Source organism: Triticum aestivum, chromosome 2A (genome assembly GCF_018294505.1).
Source record: "Triticum aestivum cultivar Chinese Spring chromosome 2A, IWGSC CS RefSeq v2.1, whole genome shotgun sequence".
In the NCBI taxonomy this organism is placed as follows: domain Eukaryota; kingdom Viridiplantae; phylum Streptophyta; class Magnoliopsida; order Poales; family Poaceae; genus Triticum; species Triticum aestivum.
In genome coordinates, this window is record NC_057797.1 from 138,242,639 (window position 1) to 138,263,401 (window position 20,763).

General features: G+C 44.6%; 1 protein-coding gene and 1 pseudogene across 2 annotated transcripts; one reads left to right on the forward strand and one right to left on the reverse strand.

Moving 5' to 3' along the window:
• The first annotated feature begins 12,562 nt into the window (after positions 1-12,562).
• Positions 12,563-14,272, forward strand: LOC123191589 (probable 6-phosphogluconolactonase 2; annotated as a pseudogene).
• Positions 14,273-14,598: 326 nt separating this feature from the next.
• Positions 14,599-19,872, reverse strand: LOC123188007 (probable 6-phosphogluconolactonase 2). 2 transcript variants are annotated; one of them, XM_044600036.1, is made up of 4 exons: positions 19,683-19,872; positions 16,987-17,221; positions 16,739-16,874; positions 14,599-15,410 (listed from the first exon to the last, which is right to left on the reverse strand). In XM_044600036.1, the coding sequence occupies exons 2-4, from the start codon at positions 17,169-17,171 to the stop codon at positions 14,886-14,888; spliced, it is 846 nt and encodes a 281-aa protein (XP_044455971.1). In that variant the 5' UTR covers positions 17,172-17,221; positions 19,683-19,872; the 3' UTR covers positions 14,599-14,885. The 2 variants fall into 2 exon arrangements, with proteins under 2 accessions (XP_044455971.1, XP_044455970.1); XM_044600035.1 differs by lacking the exon at positions 19,683-19,872 and adding an exon at positions 19,361-19,597.
• Positions 19,873-20,763: the final 891 nt, after the last annotated feature.

The window sequence follows — 20,763 nt, forward strand, 5'->3', positions numbered from 1 at the left end:
GCTCTCCCCCAATCTTCTTTTCTTATCTTTTGTTGGAATAAGTGTCATATTATGCTAAGATTTATATTTTATTTTTTGTGCATTGTGCATGTTTTAGGTACCTGGACTTGAAGATTGGACATTTTGGGATGAAGAACGAAAGATTCAATCAGCGGGAGCACAAGTTAAGCCTTATAATTGTTTTGGTTGTTTTCAATGCTTTTTTACCTAGTTCTTGAGATTGAAACTACTTTGAACAATTGTTTGTGTTGATTGTCTTATCTGTATGCATACTACTTGCTAAATTTATGGTGTTGATTGTCTTGTTTGATACCATCATGGATTCGGATTTTGTTTACTTTAAAAGTCTGCCCCGGGTAACTTCAAATCCTGGATCCGCCACTGGATGGGGGTCTACACCAGGTGGAGGGAACGGGTCCTCATCAGCTGGCCCTCGCCCAAGCATGTTCTCAAGAAGCAATTCCATAGAGCATGACCAGGTATCCTCTTCAAAATCCTCTCCCTCACACCATATTAAGCTCTTGGGGATGCTGCCAAGATCAGTTACTTTAGCATTAACTCAAACCCCTCCTCTCCTAGTTTCATCCTTCTCCCACATCATCAACCTACCAAACTTGCTGATCGCATGCGTCAGATCTTCAGTGGTCCAAAAATCAAAAGGGACTCCAGTCAGCAGCAACCAAACATCTCTGTTAAAATAGGTGCGTCTCCAATTTCTCTCCTCATTGTGTTTGACAAAAGTAAGGAATATATCTCCAAATGCATGCGGATTGTCTCTTATTAACCTATCTCTGCCCCGAACCCGCGCAAACCGCACATACGCTTCTCCAAAAGGGCACTCTTGCCCATCTCTCACCTCAGCATGAACAGAAAGGGGGAAATCTTCAACTACTTCTCTGACATTCTGAAAAATACCTCAGCTGGCCCAGTCTTGTGCATGAAGATAAGTTGGAGTTCATTGATTGGTTTGCTAATATCCATATGCCAAATGAAGTAGACTGGATGATCATAGGAGATTTCAGTTTCATTAGAAGCCCATCTGATAGAAACAGAGCTGGGGGAGATGCCAATGAGATGCTTCTTTTTAATGAGGCCATTAGCAAATTAGGTTTTGTTGAGTTGCCCCTAAAAGGCAGACAATTTAGCTGGTCTAATATGCAATTCGGCCCTCTTTCGGAAAAGTTGGACTGGTTCTTCACCTCTGCAGCTTGGCTTACCCTCTTATCCTGATTCTGTGGTGCTGCCCCTTGCTAGACCAATTTCTGATCACCTGCCTTGTGTGATCAAAACAGGGACTTCCATTGCTAAATCAAACATTTTCAGGTTTGAAAATTTCTGGCTTCACCACAACACTTTCAAAGAGATGGTGGCCAATGCTTGCACATACCTGTGGGTTACACCGACTTTGCTAGGAAAATTACTACTAAATTTAAGAATTTGGGAACGGCTATTAAGTTATGGGCAAAACAATTGTTAGATCTTAAAAAGCAAATTGCCACCTTGAATGACTGGATTGGATTATTTGATATTCAGAGAGTCAAGTCTTTGCGAATGGAATTGCAGATCTATTTTGTTAAAGAAGAATTACTTGTGGTCCTTAAGAACCAAATGATTTATTGGAAGCAAAGAGGGAGAATCAAAGGGGTTAAATTTGGAGATGAGAACACAATTTTTTTTCACACAAAAGCAACCATAAACCTTAGAAACAATCACATTGCTATTCTTCAGAACGATGACAAGGTGAAGATTACTGATCATGATGGAAAATCAGCTATTTTGTGGAATGCTTTCAAGCAAAGACTGGGCATGACTGAAGAAACTACTATGCATTTTGATCTCCGGGATATTTTACATCAACAACTTGACCATGCCCTCTTTGAAAGTTTGGAAACTCCTTTTATTGATCAGGAGATAAATGATGTAGTTAAGGAACTACCCAATGACAAATCTTCTGGTCCTGATGGTTTCAATAATGAGTTCTACAAAGCTTGTTGGGGTATCATTGGTTCAGACATCAGGCAACTAGTTCATGATTTCCATGCAGGGAACATCAATTTGGAAAGCATTAATTCCTCATACATCACTCTCATTCCAAAGGTGGATTGCCCCATATCACCAAATGACCTATATCCTTGCTAAATAGTTGCCTCAAAATCATCACCAAGCTATTGGCAAACAGGTTACAAAAAATCATCTTGAAGATTGTGCACATTAATCAATATGGGTTTCTCAAGGACAGAGCAACCCAAGATTGCTTGGGTTGGGCATATGGATACCTGCACCAGTGCCATGCCTCTAAAGAGCAAGTGGTTGTGTTAAAATTGGATTTTGAAAAGGCTTTTGACAAAATTGAACACCAAGCAATTTTGGAAATTCTCAAGGCTAAAGGTTTTGGTAGTAAATGGATTCACTGGATGAAAGTGCTATTTAATTATGCCTCATCTTCTGTGATACTCAATGGAGTGCCAGGAAAGGAATTTTATTGTAAGAGAGGGGTCAGGCAAGGTGATCCCCTCTCCTCTCTACTGTTTGTCCTTGCTGTAGACCTACTTCAATCCATCCTAAACAAAGCAATGAGCAGAAAGTTAGTTATACCCCCTTTAAATGTGGGTAGCTGTCCTGATTTCCCTGTTGTGCAATATGCTGATGATACCCTGATCATTATGAAGACAAACCCAGTTCATTTGTTCAATCTCAAGGCTTTGCTCAATACTTTTGCTACTGCTACAGGTCTCAAGGTAAATTATCACAAATCAAATTTGATTCCTATCAACTTATCTGAAGACAGATCTGACATCATGATTAACACCTTGGGATGCAAAAGAGGTTATTTTCCATTCACATATCTTGGATTGCCACTTGGACTAGTTAAACCCACTGTAGAGCAATGCCTTCCTCTGGTGCAGAGAATTGCAAAAAAACTAATGGGACTGGCAACATTCATGACACAAGCTGGGAGACTGTTACTGGTCAAATCTATTCTTGCATCTCTACCAATCTTTTTCATGTGTTGCTTGGATATACCACAGACCATCAAAAAACAAATTGCAAAATATCTTAGACACTCTCTCTGGAGAGGATCAGACATGGAAGATCACATGCCAGCAATGGTTGCTTGGAGTGTGGTGTCTAGACCTAAAAATCAAGGAGGCCTGGGAATTTGCAACTTAAGTGTGCAAAACAATGCTCTTCTGCTGAAAAACTTGCACAAATTCTTTAACAGTCACAACATTCCATGGGTAAATTTGATTTGGGAAATTTATTACAGTAATGGCATGTTGCCTGGTCAGAACATGGTTGGATCTTTTTGGTGGAAGACAAATTTGAAACTGCTTGACTTATTCAAATCCATGGCCATATGCAATATTGGTGATGGGAAGTCTGCTCTATTCTGGACTGATCAATGGCACTCTACATGTCTATTTCAATGCCTGCCTCACTTATCCTCTTTTACAAAGAATACTCTATTATCAGTTCAGGAAGCTACCAACTTGGAATATTTGGAAGACCTGTTTCACCTCCCCCTGTCTACACAAGCTTATGAGGAATTCCAGCAACTTGAGATCATCTTTGAGGAGGTTAGATCATCTGAATACAGGGATTGTAATGACACCTGGAGCTATTTATGGGGGTCTGCTAATTTCTCTTCTTCAAAAGCATATACCTGCATGATTGGAGTTAAAATTGTACCACCTCACTTCCAGTGGGTTTGGAACACATCATGTCAACGCAAGCACAAAGTTTTTTCTGGATGGTGCTTAACCTACTCAGAAGAAAAACATTTCATTTGGACACATACAACTGTGTTGTGATGGATTGTCAACAGGAAGAAACCTTACACCTATTCTGGGGATGCCCTTTTGCTGCTTTTTGTTGGAACTTTGTTTGCCCCAACAAAAATGTAGCTCTGTCAGTCTTACAGACCATTGAAGATATGAAGCAGAGTCTGGCCTTGCCTTTTGCTATGGACATTATTATTTTGGCTTCTTGGGCCATCTGGATAACTAGAAACAACAGGATATTCCCAAATCCCCCCTTCATTTCAAAGATGAAAGGACACCTACTTCATGGAGCTCAATTTGTTAAAATTAAGAATGAAGAAGTACTCCACTTTGTATCAATCATGGCTGGACTCTGTATTGTAATTTTCTTGGTTTTTCTTTTCTTTTCTTTTACTTCTCTCTGTTTGGCCTTTTTAGATAGCTTTTATTTTATTTTATTTTAGGTTCTATTTTTGTTCTGTTGGCTTACCTCAAGCCTGTAAGACCTGCCCCTTTGGGGCCTTTCAGGGATTTTCCCTACTGTGTACAGTCAAAAAAAAAGAATGTACCTCAACCGCAGCAGAGGCTGATGAACAGAGAAAACAACCGCCACACAGGTACATGTTATTTCCTTGTTTATAGTTGCTACATCACCTGCAAGATAACCATTAAAAGCTGCAACCACAGTAAAACACCTTGCAGATTCAGTATTTCACACTTCGTCAAAACTATCAAAGTTTTAAATACAATCTCTCCTTGACCCATTGCATGGCTACTGCCAGTGCCAAACTATCAAAGTGCCTTTTCAGCTCCGCAACATAAAGAAATTCATTTACCCCAAACACCTAGATTCACAATACAGCAACAACAATGGACCAACTGAGTGGTGTCACCAGCAACGTAACCTACAGTCCAAAAAGTAAAATCTGATGCCTCCAGCTAGATTGCTGAACAAACAAACTACTTGATTCTAATGAATAATGACTGGGTGCATCCTAAGCTCATACAGCATGATTTATGAACATAGTTTTTTTTCAAAGCATATATATGAAATAAATTAATTAACTAATTTGACCAACCGCTGTCGCCATCTTCTGAACTTAATCACAGGAAATGGCTGCATAGAGCAAAAATCCAAATCACATCAGTGAAGAAAAGCTATTTCTATGAGGCACAGTAGAAGTGGTTAGGAGAGGAAGCTGCAGTATCCTCGTCCCTTGTTGCCTGAGAATAATAGAAGATCAATTATATATATAGAAACTCTATTAGTGACCCAGTTATTCTTCACTCTAATCGATTGACGGGATGAGGGGCTGGCTCAACCAATCCTCCACAGATGTTATGTTAGTTAATTGCTATTGAATATTCCTATTTGGTTGGACAGGATACTGCAGACTGGCTTCTGCAAACATCCAGAGTTAGTCCATGTAATTCTTTAAATTTATTACATAAGTAGTCGTTTCTGCCAACCAAGTGCCAACAAAATATGGCATCCATTTTTTTTTTGCATGATTTGTAACCGCACTCGGTTGGTCTGCTATGTGTTATCATTGTTGTGAAACCAGCTAGTAATGAAAATATCGCTTGCCTATTTTGTTAGATTGACCCAGCCAATTGTAAGAGCATCACTTCCGGATTTGGTGTTTTCCTGAAAGAGCAAAGGGGCAAAGGATTTCTTCAGTATTGCACAAGACTTTGATCTATCTGGCTGGTTCTGCTTCAGCTGAGGCTATCGCCGATGTTGCCCTCTGCTCTATGGAGCCATGGAGGTTGTGAAGGTCCGTGTTCAGACACAACTTGCCTTTGCAAGAGGTTTATCTGATGGGCTCCGTAAGTTTGTGAAGGCTGAAGGATATGCTGGGTAAGTTGAGGCAAGTGACTGAAATATTGAAATCTATTGTTCTCTGTAACTGTAATCTCGCTCTTCATAAACAACTCTCCTTATGCAGCTTGTACAAGCGAATTGTTCCGCTCTACGGTCGACAAATTACTGTTGCTTAACTTGTAGCCCCAGGGATAGAGTGTTGCTTCCGTGTGCTGAGTTCAAACCTGTACGATGAACACCAAGTTCAAACCTGTACGATGGCAGTGAAGTCGCGCCACCGAATCTCTTTGCATCCTGATGTAATTAGTTCGTTAAGTATTCAATTCTATAGCAGTAATTATTTCTGAATTTCTCCTGCTGCTGGTTACCGAGTTCCAAGTGACATTCAGTGTTCTCTAAAGGAAATATTTTTGTACTACTAGTAAAAATGATTTTTATTACATGAGATATTTTCCAGAACCATCAGTTACTCTTCAACGTGGAATCTATTCATTATATGGATTTGTTATTCCTGGGCCATGTCGTTGATTATATGATCTTATGTTTTTCCACTATTGGGGAATTGGGCAATCGCAAGTGTAGTGGGTGGCGGTGGCAGTTATGTTTTGCCAGTATTGGGGAATTGTAAGCGTGAGTGTTGGTGTTATGTGGATACTTTCATTGAATTATTATTATATTCTTAACATGCAGATCATTGGCCCATTGTATTAGTGGTATTGGATGAACATGCAAAATAATACTCTTATAAACAAATATAATGGTTTTAGATCATTAGGTAGTGATCTAAAATGTCGTTTCTAAATATAAGTCTTTTTAGAGCCATATGTAGTGCATATTGAAATCTCTAAAAAGAAAAAGACTTATATTTAGGAAAGGAGGGAGTATTTGCTTATAGAGGGAGTAGCTGATAAGGAGGAGGGAGAACACTTCGGGTGTGAGCCAGATTCTTTTTTAGTGGCACGATTCATGTTAAAGTAATATTTGAGGGCTAAACTGGAAATATGTCAAAGTGATAAAGCAAAGTTACGAATGGAATAATGTTCTTACGTTAATGGAGAACCCTTCCGCGTGTGGAGGCCGAAACAGGCTTGCGCCCCGCACCCCGCTATATTAATATAGCAACTGGGGCACCAACAACACAACCGCACATAAAAGGAAACAACTCACATCTAGGGTTCCTAGCGCCGCCGCCGGCTCCCCCATCCAGCACGTAGCCTCCGCTGCCGCGGCCGGAGTCCGCCGTCGCGGCCAGCCCCTTCGCCCCCTTCTCGACCCCTTCCTCCCCCTCCCTGCGCCGCAAGCGGCGACCGAGGCGACGCTGCTCGCCATGCCCCTAGCGTCCATCCTCCCCCCCGCCCCTCCCTGTCGCTGCCCGGGCGGTGTCGGCGGCGTCGGGATCTCCCTTCCCCGCGTGTCCTGGCCTCCCACTCGAGGGTGAGTCTGGATGGCGGTGCTACTTGGACGGCAGGCGGTCCGGCGATCCCCGGGTTGCTAGTCCGCGGTGGTGCTGCCCCTTGGCGGCGAGGTAGTGGCCGCCGGTGAGCTGGTCCGACGCGTCGCCCCTGACCCAGATCTGGGCCCTTGGGCCCCATCTGGGTTATAGGCGGACCGGTTCGGTTCGGTAGTGGCTGCCGGTGAGCTGGTCCGGCGCGTCGCCCCCGGCCCAGATCTGGGCCCTTGGCCCCATCTGGGTTATAGGCGGGCCGATTCGGTAGTGGCCCCCGGTGAGCTGGTCCAACACGTCGCCCCCGGCCCAGATCTAGGCCCTTGGGCCCCATCTGGGTTATAGGCGGGCCGGTTCGGTGGTGGCCGCCGGTGAGCTGGTCCGACGCGTCGCCCCCGACCCAAATCTGGGCCCTTGGGCCCCATCTGGGTTATAGGCGGGCCGGTTCCGTGGTGGCCGCCGGTGAGTTGGTCCGACGCGTCGCCCCCGACCTAGATCTGGGCCCTTGGGCCCCATCTGGGTTATAGGCGGGCCGGTTCGGTCCTCCTGCATTGCGGTGGCGGGGCTTCACAGGCCCCTCCGAGGCTTGGTCGGACCTGCGGGCCCGGTATGCTTCTGCTGCTTCTGGTTTCCAGCAAAGGTGCGTCCCTTTTTTTCAAGCATTGCATATAAGTCCCTTTTTTTCAAGCATTGCATATAAGTCCCTTTTTTCAAGCATTGCATATAAGCTTCGGTGAGACAGCGTCGGCGCACTACCAGAAACCGTTCTTTTCCCCACGACCAACAACCCACAGGAAAACGGCGCTGTCGGTCCGTCAGGAATAAAACGACAAGGAAATGAACAAATGGCTGACGGTAAACCAACAGGAATTATTTTCCTGGCGGTTTTTCCTGTCGGCCATGCCCAGGAAAAACTTAGATCCGTCAGGTTTAGAAATCAGCTTATTGTGATGGTTCCTGTCAGGAAAAAGACACCAGGAAAACAATATTTCATTTATTGCGATTAACCATGCATTTAATCAGTATAATTTCTGGTAAATAGATACTAAGAAAATTGTCCATATCATATATCAATGGCAACCAAGCATCCAAAAAAACAATCTATAGACGTCACATAAAGTTGAGTCCATATATAGACTTGACCAAGAGTTGCATACAACAGTGCTACATACATACTGGCCACCACCACTCTAATTATCATATCCATCACAGTGCACAAAACACTGCAGTGATATCAAACTACATGGATAGAAAGCCTCCTAGGTTAATGAGGACATCACTTTAGAAAAGTGAATGCAACAAAAGGATAAGCTGCTAAGTTTGGCCCGGAGCATATGGTACTACTACACACATATCCAAAATACCATAAAGACCATTAATCATCAATTGCCATGCAAGTGACTAGTGAGATCCTCCTCAGGAGACACCATCAGGATTGAAGCCACAATTGTTATCGTTACCACCAATGTTCTCCTCCTCATTGCCGCTGTCATTGTTGCAATGGTTGACATCATGGTCGATAGGGCCATCCTCTGAACTAACATGAGATGAATCCGTGTTTACCTACAAAGTCATACACAACATTAATGAGAACAGGCACATAAGAACACATGATTTGAAGCTATTTCAGTAATCTCCAACCATTTTATAACAGGTTTATGAAGCTATCAGGTCTTGCTTCCAAAGTAACCAGATTTGCAATATTACAATTAATTCCAATAGTAGCAAGGTGCACTTAGTTCTGTTTACATCTCTGCCTTCTGTTGTGCTCCAGGTTTCATAAATCATTATCTAAAATTCGTAAGATCTCATAATCACATACACCAAGAAACATAGTAAGATATACAAGGTGTACTATCAGCAGAAAAGAAACATGGCTGAGCTTGCTGAAAAACGACTAAATTAAAAGGATAACTTACCGCAAAAGAATTACAAATTCCTAACCATGATATAAAAAGGAAAAACAGATCTGCAACTTACTTAGCACGCTGATACATGTTCATACAAAAGAAACAACTAGAAATACTTCTAGCTTGAACCAACAAGACAAGCTCTAGCTAATCAGAACTTCAAGAAAGGATGCTATAAATGATAGTCACATCAAACTTGCCTAAGTACCAAAGGGACGAGCAAAAGGTTACAGTAGAATATTGTGTGGACAGCTATGTTTTTAAGGCAGTAAAGCGTCATAAGGCGGAGGAGGGCCGCTCTGACGCCTAAGTGCCAAGGCGAGGCGGTAAGGCGAGGCAAGGCGACGCCTTAAACATTGCAGGAAAAGAGTCATCAATAGGTCTGCACATATTAATACTAGAAAAAGAGCAATGGCTGAGAGATGGGCCACTACTTATGCACCTCCCAGTGACCCAAAAGCCCATCTAGTGGCCATATACACCCCCGTGACCTAATTCCACTATCTCCTTCCCTTCTTTCCCACCACAGCCGCCACGAAGCCACACCCTTTCCTCCCTCCCTCCTCCAGTCCCCTCTCCTCTTCATGGCCCCACCCTTCTCCCTCACAGCAGCAAGCCCCAGGAGCCCCCAGTCCTCCCTCCTCTTCATGGTGCCGGGAGACAGCGGGGCCGTCATCTCCAAGCCCCAGGAGCAGCCAGAACTAGGGCAGCCACAGCCGTACACTTCATGTCTGTCTAAGGCGGGGTAGACGCCTTGCCATCCTGGGGCGCCTTGACGCCTAGGCGACGACTAGGCGACGCTTAGGCGACGCCTTAAAAACATAGGTGGACAGATGCAAGGTTCCTAGGCAATTCGCAAGCAAGAGGTTTTACTAGCAATAAGTTTCACTAGAAGTAGGCATTCAACAAGAAGTAAAGTTTCACTAGCAATCAGAGAATCAGCAAGCATAGGATGTACAAGCTAACACAAAAAAGGGGAAAGAGATGAAACATACAAGGCGCTTTTGTGCTTTCTGGCTACTGATTGCACCATTATTGCCACTTTCGTCGAGGTCTTTCATACCAGATTTCATCACAGCATATGTGTTTATTATGGTGGCCTTCTCAGCACTGACGGAGCTAGGCAGGATCTTCAGGGGGGCCAAACAGAAATACTACATGTTTGGGGGGGCCAAAGTGTATACTTTTTCTAATCCAAGCATCCCTTAAAAAATTTCCTTCCTATTCTTTGTCAAGGCTGGGGGTGCCATGGCCCCTGTAAGCTACAACGTAGCTCCGCCACTGCTTCTCAGGTCCAAAGTATATTCCTACAAGTGCAAACAGATAGTTATAAGTGAAAGCATGTTGCAGCCACTAAAGATAAATTGTAGTGAGATCCTCAAAAAGCATCTGCCAAGAATGCATTTTATCATGGATTATACAGCAAAGTATATTTATTTGAATTTCGCATAGATTATAGTAAAGCATATTTATCATTACCATGAACATTTGGTACTTTGGGATATGATACCATTACCAATTGAGTTACCATCAGCTTTGCAATGGAATCTAGTGTAGTGAAGTGAGGCGGTCATCCTGCATGATTATGTCTGGATATTAGATCCGATGTGCCAATAGTATATACAAATAACTCCTGACTGTAAACATAATAGGATTAACATAGAACAGGACATTAAACTGTAATTCAATCATGAAGTCATGATCAAATGCACATACCCAACATTGAGAAAATATCCAGACCTCATCACCAGTGAACCGAGAAAAATTGCCTGCTATTCATTGATGCAATAGGAGAAAGAACACAGAAAAAGCAAGTGACCAAGCTACATGTTGTTGCATAAGCCTGGGTCAAATACAATACACTATCAAGCCAATATAAACACTAGCACTGACATTAGTATGCGAGAAATCAGTTCAGAAAGCATGTACCTTTCTTTTCTTCACTTGGATCTTAAGGTTTCTCTCACTATGGAGAAGCTGTACGGTAGAGAAGAGGTGCAGAGTTCCGAGCGACCAAGAGAGTTTCTTAATTCTCAGAGAGTTCCTGAAAGCACATAGTAAGTAACGGAACAAATTATATGGAGAAGAACATTTTCCAGTTTTTCAATGACATCAACAAATGGAAGTGCTAATAGCACACCTAAAAGTAGCTCCTAAAATTTTCTAGATAGGAGAAAGAAGAAAGCTCTTTATTGAAAATGAAAACTGAATAAATCAACACACTACAAACAAATGCAAATGGCGCTTATTTGTCACTCATATGGCAAAATCTTTCGGTCGCTTAACCAAGAAAAAAGAAAATCGAGATCCTGTTGTCCCGAGACCATTATTCTTATACATAATTTGTATGAACAACTTCAGAATCTTTTTTTTTTTGCGTGGGTGAACAACTCAAGATCCTAGTTGAGACTTACCACGGTCTTGGAGAAAAGGAGGAGGAGGTCACATCGGAAGAGGAGGCGGCGGCTTGCTGGATTTGCGACCAGAGACTCCCCAGATCTGCAGTAGGAAGCACGAGGCGCCGGCAACGCGTAGCGGACGACCCTATTAGAGTGCGGTGGAGGGTGTGAGCCGAGGGAGGTGGGATGCGGCGGCGGACGCTAGTGAAGGCAGAACGGCGGTAGAGGATGTCAGGACGGGACACGGGAGACGGGTGGGCGTGGCGGACGCATGTGGACGAGATGAGATACGGGCGGTAGTGGAGGTCGGAGGCGGGCGGCGCTAGAACGAGTTATTTGTGGAGGAGGGCGGCGGGTCCATCTGGCCAGGGAGATGGAGGAGTGCGGCTGGGGTGGAGGCGGCGGCCATGGAGGTAGAGAGACGAGACGAGGAGAGGAGAAGTGGGCATTTCGCTGTTGTGTAATGGCGGGCTGGGCCTAAAACATTTTCCCGTGGGCTGTACAACTCACAGGAAAGCATATTTTCCTGAGAGGAAGCATGGAAGTACCTACATAAAATAGGTTATTCTCGTGAGGGTCAAATTTTGCCCGCCAGGAATATTCGAATTCCTGTGGGGAGCTTCGGGCCTCACAGGAAAATTAAGCCACTCACAGGAAAAGTCAAGTTTCTGGTAGTAAGGCCATGGTGGCGCATGCTGGTTGATGGTGTGTGTGGGAGGGAGGGCTTTGAAACGTCTGAGGGTGGGGTGAGAGCCATCATCCCTTCGTGAAGAGCGTCGGTTTTTACGCCCACCCAACTCCCTCGGCGTATCGGGGGAAACCCCGGGACTTGCCCGGGCAGCAACAATGTCGCTATCGCTTCCCCTCCTGAGGGTGTTGCTTGTTTCGCAGCGGTTCGAAGCACTAGGAGCATGGTGAGACAACTTCGGCGGGCGCAGCGGTTGCGTGTCTTCTTCATCTTGTTGATCCGCCGTTTTGTCGACGTTGTTTCCTTTCCCGCGTGTGGAGGCAGCCGCCATTGGCCGCCGCCGGGATGCGTCGCGCGTCGGGGTTGCCGCGCCAGGGCCGGGAGATGAGGAGCTGCAACCCCGTTCCCGCCTTTGTGCCTGTCGTGGCGCCGCCTTAATTTATTCGGAGGCCGATAGTCGTGGTCGCGCTAGGAGCATCATCGGGCCGAGGGCTGCCGCGTGACGCAGTGGCCACGCCATCGCCTCGCCGTGTGCATGCATTGTGTGGCGCCTCCGTGTGGGCCGGGGAACAGCGCCACGGTGGAGGACGCAGCGACGGATTACGAATTTGTCATCAAGCATCTGGTCAAGATCCGCACCGTAGGAGTCTCAGATAGCACCGACTACCCCAAGTTTGATCTCGTCCTCCTCAGCACGGGCTCCGACGGACATGTGGACTCATTGTTCCCTAACCACGAAGCCATGGAGCTGAAGGACGACTGGGTCACCTACATCACAGACTCCCCGTAGCCTCCACCCGAGAGAATCACCTTCACCCTCCCTGTAACAAACTCGACATCAAACATAGCGATCCAAGCGACGGGCGTCGGCAAGGCAAACGCCGTGCATTTGGCCGTGTCTGACAGCAGCGACGGTCCAGACGCCCCCGTGCCCCTGCCTGCCAGGACGGTCCAGCCAACGCACGAGAAGCCGGTGTGATTTCTGCACAAGGCGGCTGCCTCATCACTCGAGGCGCTGTCTGACGATGCCTACGAGCAACAACATCGTGAGTACTACTCCCTTCGTTCCGAATTACTTGTCGCAGATATGGATGTATCTAGATGTATTTTAGCTCTGGATACATTCATTTCTGAGACGGGTAATTTGGAACGGAGGGAGTAGCTAACTGAGAACAAAGCGGAGATTCCTTTGCTGTGAAAAATGAAGGCGTGTAGGTACTTAGGTGGGTGGATCATATGATGGGAGAAGGTTTGCTTGGTTCGACGCCTTTAGTCCTCTCCGTGATAGTCCGACGCATGGTTCGTTCCATGAAATCGGAAGGGCCGTCAGTTTTGGCGGACGACGTAGATGGTTTTGTTCGGCATTGATGTTTATGCGCGAGTCATGGCCTCGGAGACGAGAACATTGAGACCTGAATTGTGGCCAGTTTTTATGGTATTGTGAACTCTATTCTATCTGGCAAATATTAGATTCTTCTGCAGGCATGTTTTTCTTTGTATGTGGCCGATCCCTTTGCGTTGTTTGGAGCACCACCTAGAACCAGGGCTATAGATTCGTCTGGTTTTACTTGATGTGGGTTCTGTGTTTTTCTGCCGTGACATTTCTCGTGATTTCTTGTGTTTGTCAGATGGAATTTGGTTCCATGTATTTTTGGTGAATTGCTGCCCAAAAGGTTATGAAAATTCTTGAAATAGGTGGTTGTACAAGCATGTGCATTGCCACTATCTGCATAGTTTTTTTTTTTTTTGCCATTTTGCATACTTGTCCCATGTTAGCCTGATTGAGATAATACAGATAAAAAAGTAACATCTGCATGTTGATTGGTTGTCTGCATACTCTTAAACACTCGGATGCAGCTATTTTTGTAGCCCGCCACTTGTTCATCGCATGCTTCCCATAAACTGTAAACCCTCGGAACACCACATACCACTTGTCCTAATATGGCAGAAGAGCAAACAATTCAAGCAGAACTTGTTGTGCTGTATGATCATGCATGCTTACTTATATTTCATGTCTAGTGTGCTCCATTGGTTGCTGCTTGAATTGTTTGCTCTTCTGCCATATTAGGACAAGTGGTATATGGTGTTACGAGGGAGAGTTCCGAGGGTTTACAGTTTATGGGAAGTATGCGATGGACAAGTGACGGGCTACAAAAATAGCTGCATCAAAGTGTTTAAGAGTATGCAGGCAACCAATCAACATGCCGATGTTGGTTTTTTGCCTGTATTATCTCAACCAGGCTGACATGGGACAAGTGTGCAAAGTGGCCAAAAAACGGTGCGGATAATGGCGATGCACATGCTTGTACAGCCACCTATTTCAAGAATGAAATTTCAGAACCTTTTGGGCAGCAATTCAGCAAAATTACGTCGAACCAAATTCCATCTCGCAAACACAAGAAATCACAAGAAATATCAGGGAAGAAAAACACTGAACCCACATCGGGTAAAAACCGGACGAATCTATAGCTCTGGGTTCCAGGCAGCGCTTCAAACAACAGACAAGGATCAGCTACGCGCAAGAAAACACATGCCGGCAAAATAATCTGATCTTAGCTAGACAGAACGGAGTTCACAACACCATAAAAAACTGGCCACAATTCATGTCTTAATGTTCTCAACTCTGAGGCCACAACGCCCGCATAAACATCAACGCCGCACAACAAAACCATCTCCGTCGTCTGCCAAGACCGACGGCGCTTCCGGTTTCCCGGAACGAACCACCCGTCGGACCAACACGAAGAGGACTAAAGGCGTTGAACCAAGCAAACATTGTTCCATCATACGATCCACCCACCTAAGTACTTACACAACTTCATTTTACACAGCAAAGGAATCTACGCTTTGCTCTCACTAAGCTAGCACTCACGACGCTGCTGCTGGTAGGCGTCGTCGGACAGCGCCTCGAGCGATGAGGCGGCCTCCTTGTCCAGGAACCACACCAGCTTCCCGTCCGTTGGCTGGACCATCCTGGCCGGCAGGGATGCAGGGGCGTCTGGGCCGTCGCCGCCGTCAGAGACGGCCGAATGCACCGCGTTCGCCTTGTCGACGCCCATCGCCAGGATCGCGATGTTTGACGCCGAGTTTATCACAGGGAGAGTGAAGGTGATTCTCTCGGGCGGAGGCTGCGGGGAGTCCGTGATGTAGGTCACCCAGTCGTCCTTCACCTCCAGGGCTTGGTGGCTAGGGAACAATGACGCCACGTGGCCGTCAGAGCCCATGCTGAGGAGGATGAGATCGAACTTGGGGCAGTCGGTGCTCTCCGAGACCCCTATAGTGCGGATCTTCACCAGCTGCCTGATGACAAATTCGTAGTCCGTCGCCGCGTCCTCCACCGTGGCGCTGTCGTTTATGGAGTAGACATGGCCGCTCATAATAGGTACCTAGAAAAAATTTAGACACAACAGATGGTTAACTTGGTGAAAACAAGCGATTTTTTCTCGTTGGTGCAGGATAATAATAAACCAAATAAAGTGAAATCATGGAATCTACTCATGTAACATGAAATGGCAAGGGCAGTGGCATGCAGGGGAAAATGGTATCCAGACTTTGCCTTAAAACAAACTCCTTCAACTACATAAATCATATGGTTGGTGCAACTTAAGACAGGTGTGCCAGAGGCAATCATCATGTTTCAATCAAGAGTACTCATTTGGATAAGCTCCTTAGTCCGACAATAAAGACTGGAGAAGATAGGGAAGGGTGTGGTTGGTGGTGGGGGTTGCAGGAGTAGTTGGAAGTTGGAACTACTGAAGTAGCTGTTAGGAAGTCTTAATCTGGTTCCCATGGTTGCCAAATGACACCGAACAATCTGAACATAGCAGACTAACAGGAAATGGTAAAGCAAAATGGCCTACCTGACTCACAAGCTACCAGAACAACCACCAGTATCTAATATGCAGAATCTACAGAAAGGTGATATTCTTAACTTACATAATAATAATATTTGCATATTTGTGTCTTTCACCATGTTAAAATACCAGTACGAAAGCACAACGAACAGTATTCAGGCAAGTAAAATGTACTATATGCCAAATGAGAAAAAAGACATGAGACTGCAATACAACTCTGAGCCAAGGCGCGTTATATTTTCCAACTCTAAACCTGGTCTTTCTTTCAACTTTTTTTTAATTGTAACAGAGAACATGAAATATTGGATTATTAATATATTATTGTAGCCCATCGGTTGGTCCTTACTACTGAATTCTTCTTGTGAACACTTACACTTTTGACTACTCAAATTAACTCTCAAAAGTCCAACAAGTTGGACATTTATCAAGCACCAGATACTCAGAACATTCGGCGAACAATAATAGTACGAAGTCACAGGTCCATCGTACAATCAATTGGATTGACAGGCAGGATAACCTACTAACAGTGGACACCAATAATGATATATCTACAGTGTAACAATTTCAAATATACCCACTTCAGCTCTTTTCCCTCATAGCTGATACACAAATTGTAACCTAACACCATATGCAGTACAGAAAATGAAAATGAAAAGGAAAACCCTGAATGACCCAACTGGGAACTGCTATTGGCTATTTGACTTGATATACTGAAGAAAAGTACTATGTATGATGGACCTCATGCAAGGTATAAATATCATCTCATAAGCACAATGTAAAATGAAACTCAGGCAACAAACATCCAGAAACTAATATATGCTCTAGGTTATACAGCAAAATTTCTCCTAAAGTCCACATACCTTTGATAGAAATCCTTCTTTTGTTAACTTATAGTTACTGTCTGCATGGTTCTTTGCTACAGCACGTTCGTCAGACCAGAATATGTACCATTTAGACCAATCCAGGGTCTTGATGTATGGCGCTTCACAAAGTTTGCTTTTCATAAATTAAAAAAAAACTTCAGATGCAATAATCCGAACTGAATGAAATTTCTTGCGCAGAAACAAATATAGCATATTAGCTAACAAAGAATAGGAAAATTCATTACCTCAAAAAACTGACAAGGGGCCCTCCAGATAGGGCAATAGCGAAGTATCCCCTTTCTTTAACAGAGATTTCTGAAACTTGGGAGATATACTCAGCTAGATCTGTTAATATCTCATCTGAACTCTCAAAAATCCTTATTTCACTGTTCAGTTTTGGCTCATATGAGGCAGCAATTTCCCTCTCCATTGTTTGCTTCAGCCTAGAACTCTAACGAGTTATTACTACACCAAATAATCCTGCACAAAAAGCATCAATATATTATCAACAAGGAGGTCCAGCAGAAGTGATCCAACTCGTGCACAGAACATCAGAATTTAAGAAAACTGCAACATAGTGACATAATCTAGCTTTCAGCAAGGCACCAAAATCTTGAAAAGCAAAATAAAATCTATCCTGCAAAATATCATGTACAGAACATCAGAACTTAAGAAAACTTCAAAGTTCAATCATGGAAACAGTTCTTAAGTTCCTAATAGTTTCATGTTGAAAAACAGAGACAATCTCTAACAGCTTCAGCCAGAAAGGTGCCAAAATGGTGAACAGAGGCACGTGATCAATCCTATACAATATCATCACCTAATCCCATACACCCTGTTATCCTATATAGTGCATATCACCATCATAGCAGCGCTTTCCTTATTAACTGGGATGTCACAATTGACAATTGGCAGTGAAAGATAACCTCCATCAACCAATATTAAAACATGCATTAGCAAGGCTATTTTGTCACTTTTATGTTAACTGACTATAGAATTAGAAATATCATGCATAACCTCAAATGTCTAAAATAACCCTGCAGTAGAATATTACAACATGGGGCTACCTTCTAGAACACAGAAGAGTGACAATCGAGGAAACTGGAAAAGCAAGTAGATAACATGTTCATTTTTTAATATGGCATCCTTCTACAAGCTATGTTTGGACTTTCAGATAGCATAACAGGACAAATTGCCAACTTGCAGGGGAAATGGTTAGAGAACTACTACTGTGTTTGTAGAGCTTGACCAGAAGGAAATAGTTTTAAAGAAAAGAGTTTGCACACAACATCAAAACACCTAAAAAAAAGGAACATAAACGCCTTTCACGTCAACCTGAGGAAGCATAGATTTGCTGTATAATATGATGTGACAGAAAATCCAGTTGAATTTGCTAATACGCATGACATGATAGATCTACCATTGCTTTAAATCATTCTACTTTGGCATTCCCGGTAAATTTTGCAAGAAGGGATTTCCACCATTGCGCGTTAATAGCTGGAACTCGCTCTCAACCCACGGTTGAGTAAAACGTACTGCTGCACATGAACATCAGGCCAAAACGCCAAATCCAAAATTGAGATGCAAATGATCTCTTGTGAACTAATAATACACGTGGCCCAAGGTTCCCAAACTAACTACCAAAACTGAACTTCCAACGATATTAATCTGAAATAAGAAAAGGCATAGCAGCATGAGTAATCTCAGCATTACACACAAGAGTATCACGCAGTCAGTAACATTCGTCTAGAGAACATAAATACTGGAGTACCTCCGTTCCGAGTTATAAGATGTTTTGGATATTTCAATATGGACTACCTACGGACTAAAATGAGTGAACAAACACAGGTAAAACGCGTCTATATACACCCGATCCAGAAAAAAAAAGTTAGAACACCTAATAGTTCCAAACGAGGAAGCAGGTCATTAAAAGAAAACACGCTGGCTTCTACTAGCGCTAAGCTTAACCCAACTCTGTAAACAGCATTGGGGAAGAAGAACTGGCAAGGGAAGCTGCAGCTGCAAGGTTTAGCGGACACCATCCGAGCCGAGACCAGCTCAAAGATTCCAAAGCATTCTTGCTGTGGAGTGGCAACAAAAGCACACCAGTGAAAGAAAAGAGAAGAAAAAGGCAGGAACGCTGCAGTGAAACCCGCTCTGGATGCCAGACTGACAAAAGGCGCCGCTTCCTTTGGCCCGTTCCGCCCTTATCCCGCTGGGAAAAAGAAACCCAGAAGGAACTCGGATGACGCCACGCCATTGCCCGTCAGATGGAAGGAAGCGGCCAGATCAAGAACTGATCCCCCACCCACCCGTAATTCAACAGTTCGTCTCCAAATCGAGCTTCCGGCTCCACAACTGCACTGCACCCCGTCTAAAACCCCGCTGCGGCGGAGCGGACCAATCGGCCCTTGTTTTTACGAGCGGCGACGTTCTAAGGGCTGCTCGAGAATTTCGAGCCACGATCCGTTCGAGAAGAGCAGGGAGGATTACGGTCCATGGCCGCTGCCTGGCACTGCTCCGAGCCATCTCCGCCGGAAATCAAGAACCAGCCCAACACCGAGGAGAAGGAGGAGGAGGAGGAGGAACCCTAGTAGCGCCCGGATCCGAAGGACTCACCAGCGCTGCGCATTTGCTTGGCCCCGCTCCTCTCTTCCTGCTGCTGCTGCTGCTCTCTTCTCGTCCTCCCACCCAAAGCCGCAGCGAAACAGAGGAGGGGTATAAAAGGAGAGGGCGGGGCGAACCTACTGTACGCGCATACGCATGGAACAGACGGAGAAGATGGCCTCTTTTTTCCTCTCTTTCTCTCTCGGCGCATATAAAATTACTACTACTCCCTCCGTATCCGTAAAGAAATACAAGAGCGTCTAGATCACTGAAATATCAGACGAGAGGAAGGGGCCGACGACGTCCGCGTCAGGGAGGGGAGAGGGATATAAACCTTCGCTCTGATCTGAATTCTCTGCGGTCGTGCTTCCCCTCCGGCGCCTCCCTCCCTCCTCTCTCTTCTTGCCTTTGCTTCTGCTCCTCCGCTCTGCTCTGCTCTGTGGCGCCTCCGCTCTACGAGTGGCTTTATCACACTCTGCTGTTTGTTGGCATGGATGCTTCCATTAAATTTTAGTTGGGTCCATCTGTCGAGCCGCAGGGCACGTGCGGCTGCCCTCATCCTTATCTCCCCCACTCGCCTGTCGTCTACCTCGGCGCGCCGATTACCGCCCAAAACCCATTACTTCCTCTAAACGTATACTCCTTCTCGTCCGTCCATAAATATAAGTTTTTTTAGAGATTTTATTAATATGAGCTACACATGGATGTATGTAGAGGTAGTTTAGAGTATGATTCACTTGTTTTATTCGTATGTAGTTCCGTCCAAAATCCGGTACTTTCTCTAGACATGTACCCCATCCATCCGTTTCTAAATATAAACTTTTCTTAAATTTTTTTAATATAAGCCACATGCGAATGCATATAGACGTGGTTTAAAGTATGATTCACTCATTTTGTCCGTAAGGACTTTATTTAGAAACGGAGCGAGTATTTCCAAAACGCGACGTTATTACAAAGAGCCGTAGATAACTCTGCTGCGTCACTAGGACTGGAGCCGGGCCAAGTGAAAGGGCATCACAACGCCCGACGCTGAACGTCACCGAGGAGCTGGTTTTGCAAATCGATGTGCCATGGACATAGTTTTCTTTTCTTTTTTTAAGTGGTAACGTTGTGATTGTGTGCACATTATCATGTTTCTTTTGGTCTCGCCTTTTATGTGTTCCATTTCATTTTCTGGGTCAAGTATCTGTAGAGTTATTTTTTTTTACTTTTTTTTGCGGTTGCCATGTTGTTGATGCAAGTTGGAGTGAACTTGCTGTCCAGCTCTTCTTTTTGGGGAAAACGATGTGACCCCTGTCTACATCTGCAACTGATTAAGGGGATGCTTGGTTAAACGGGCTCCTAGCTGATGAATTAGACATCTAAGAGCAACTCCAACACTCTCACACATTTCATCCGCGCGTATGTGTTTGGAT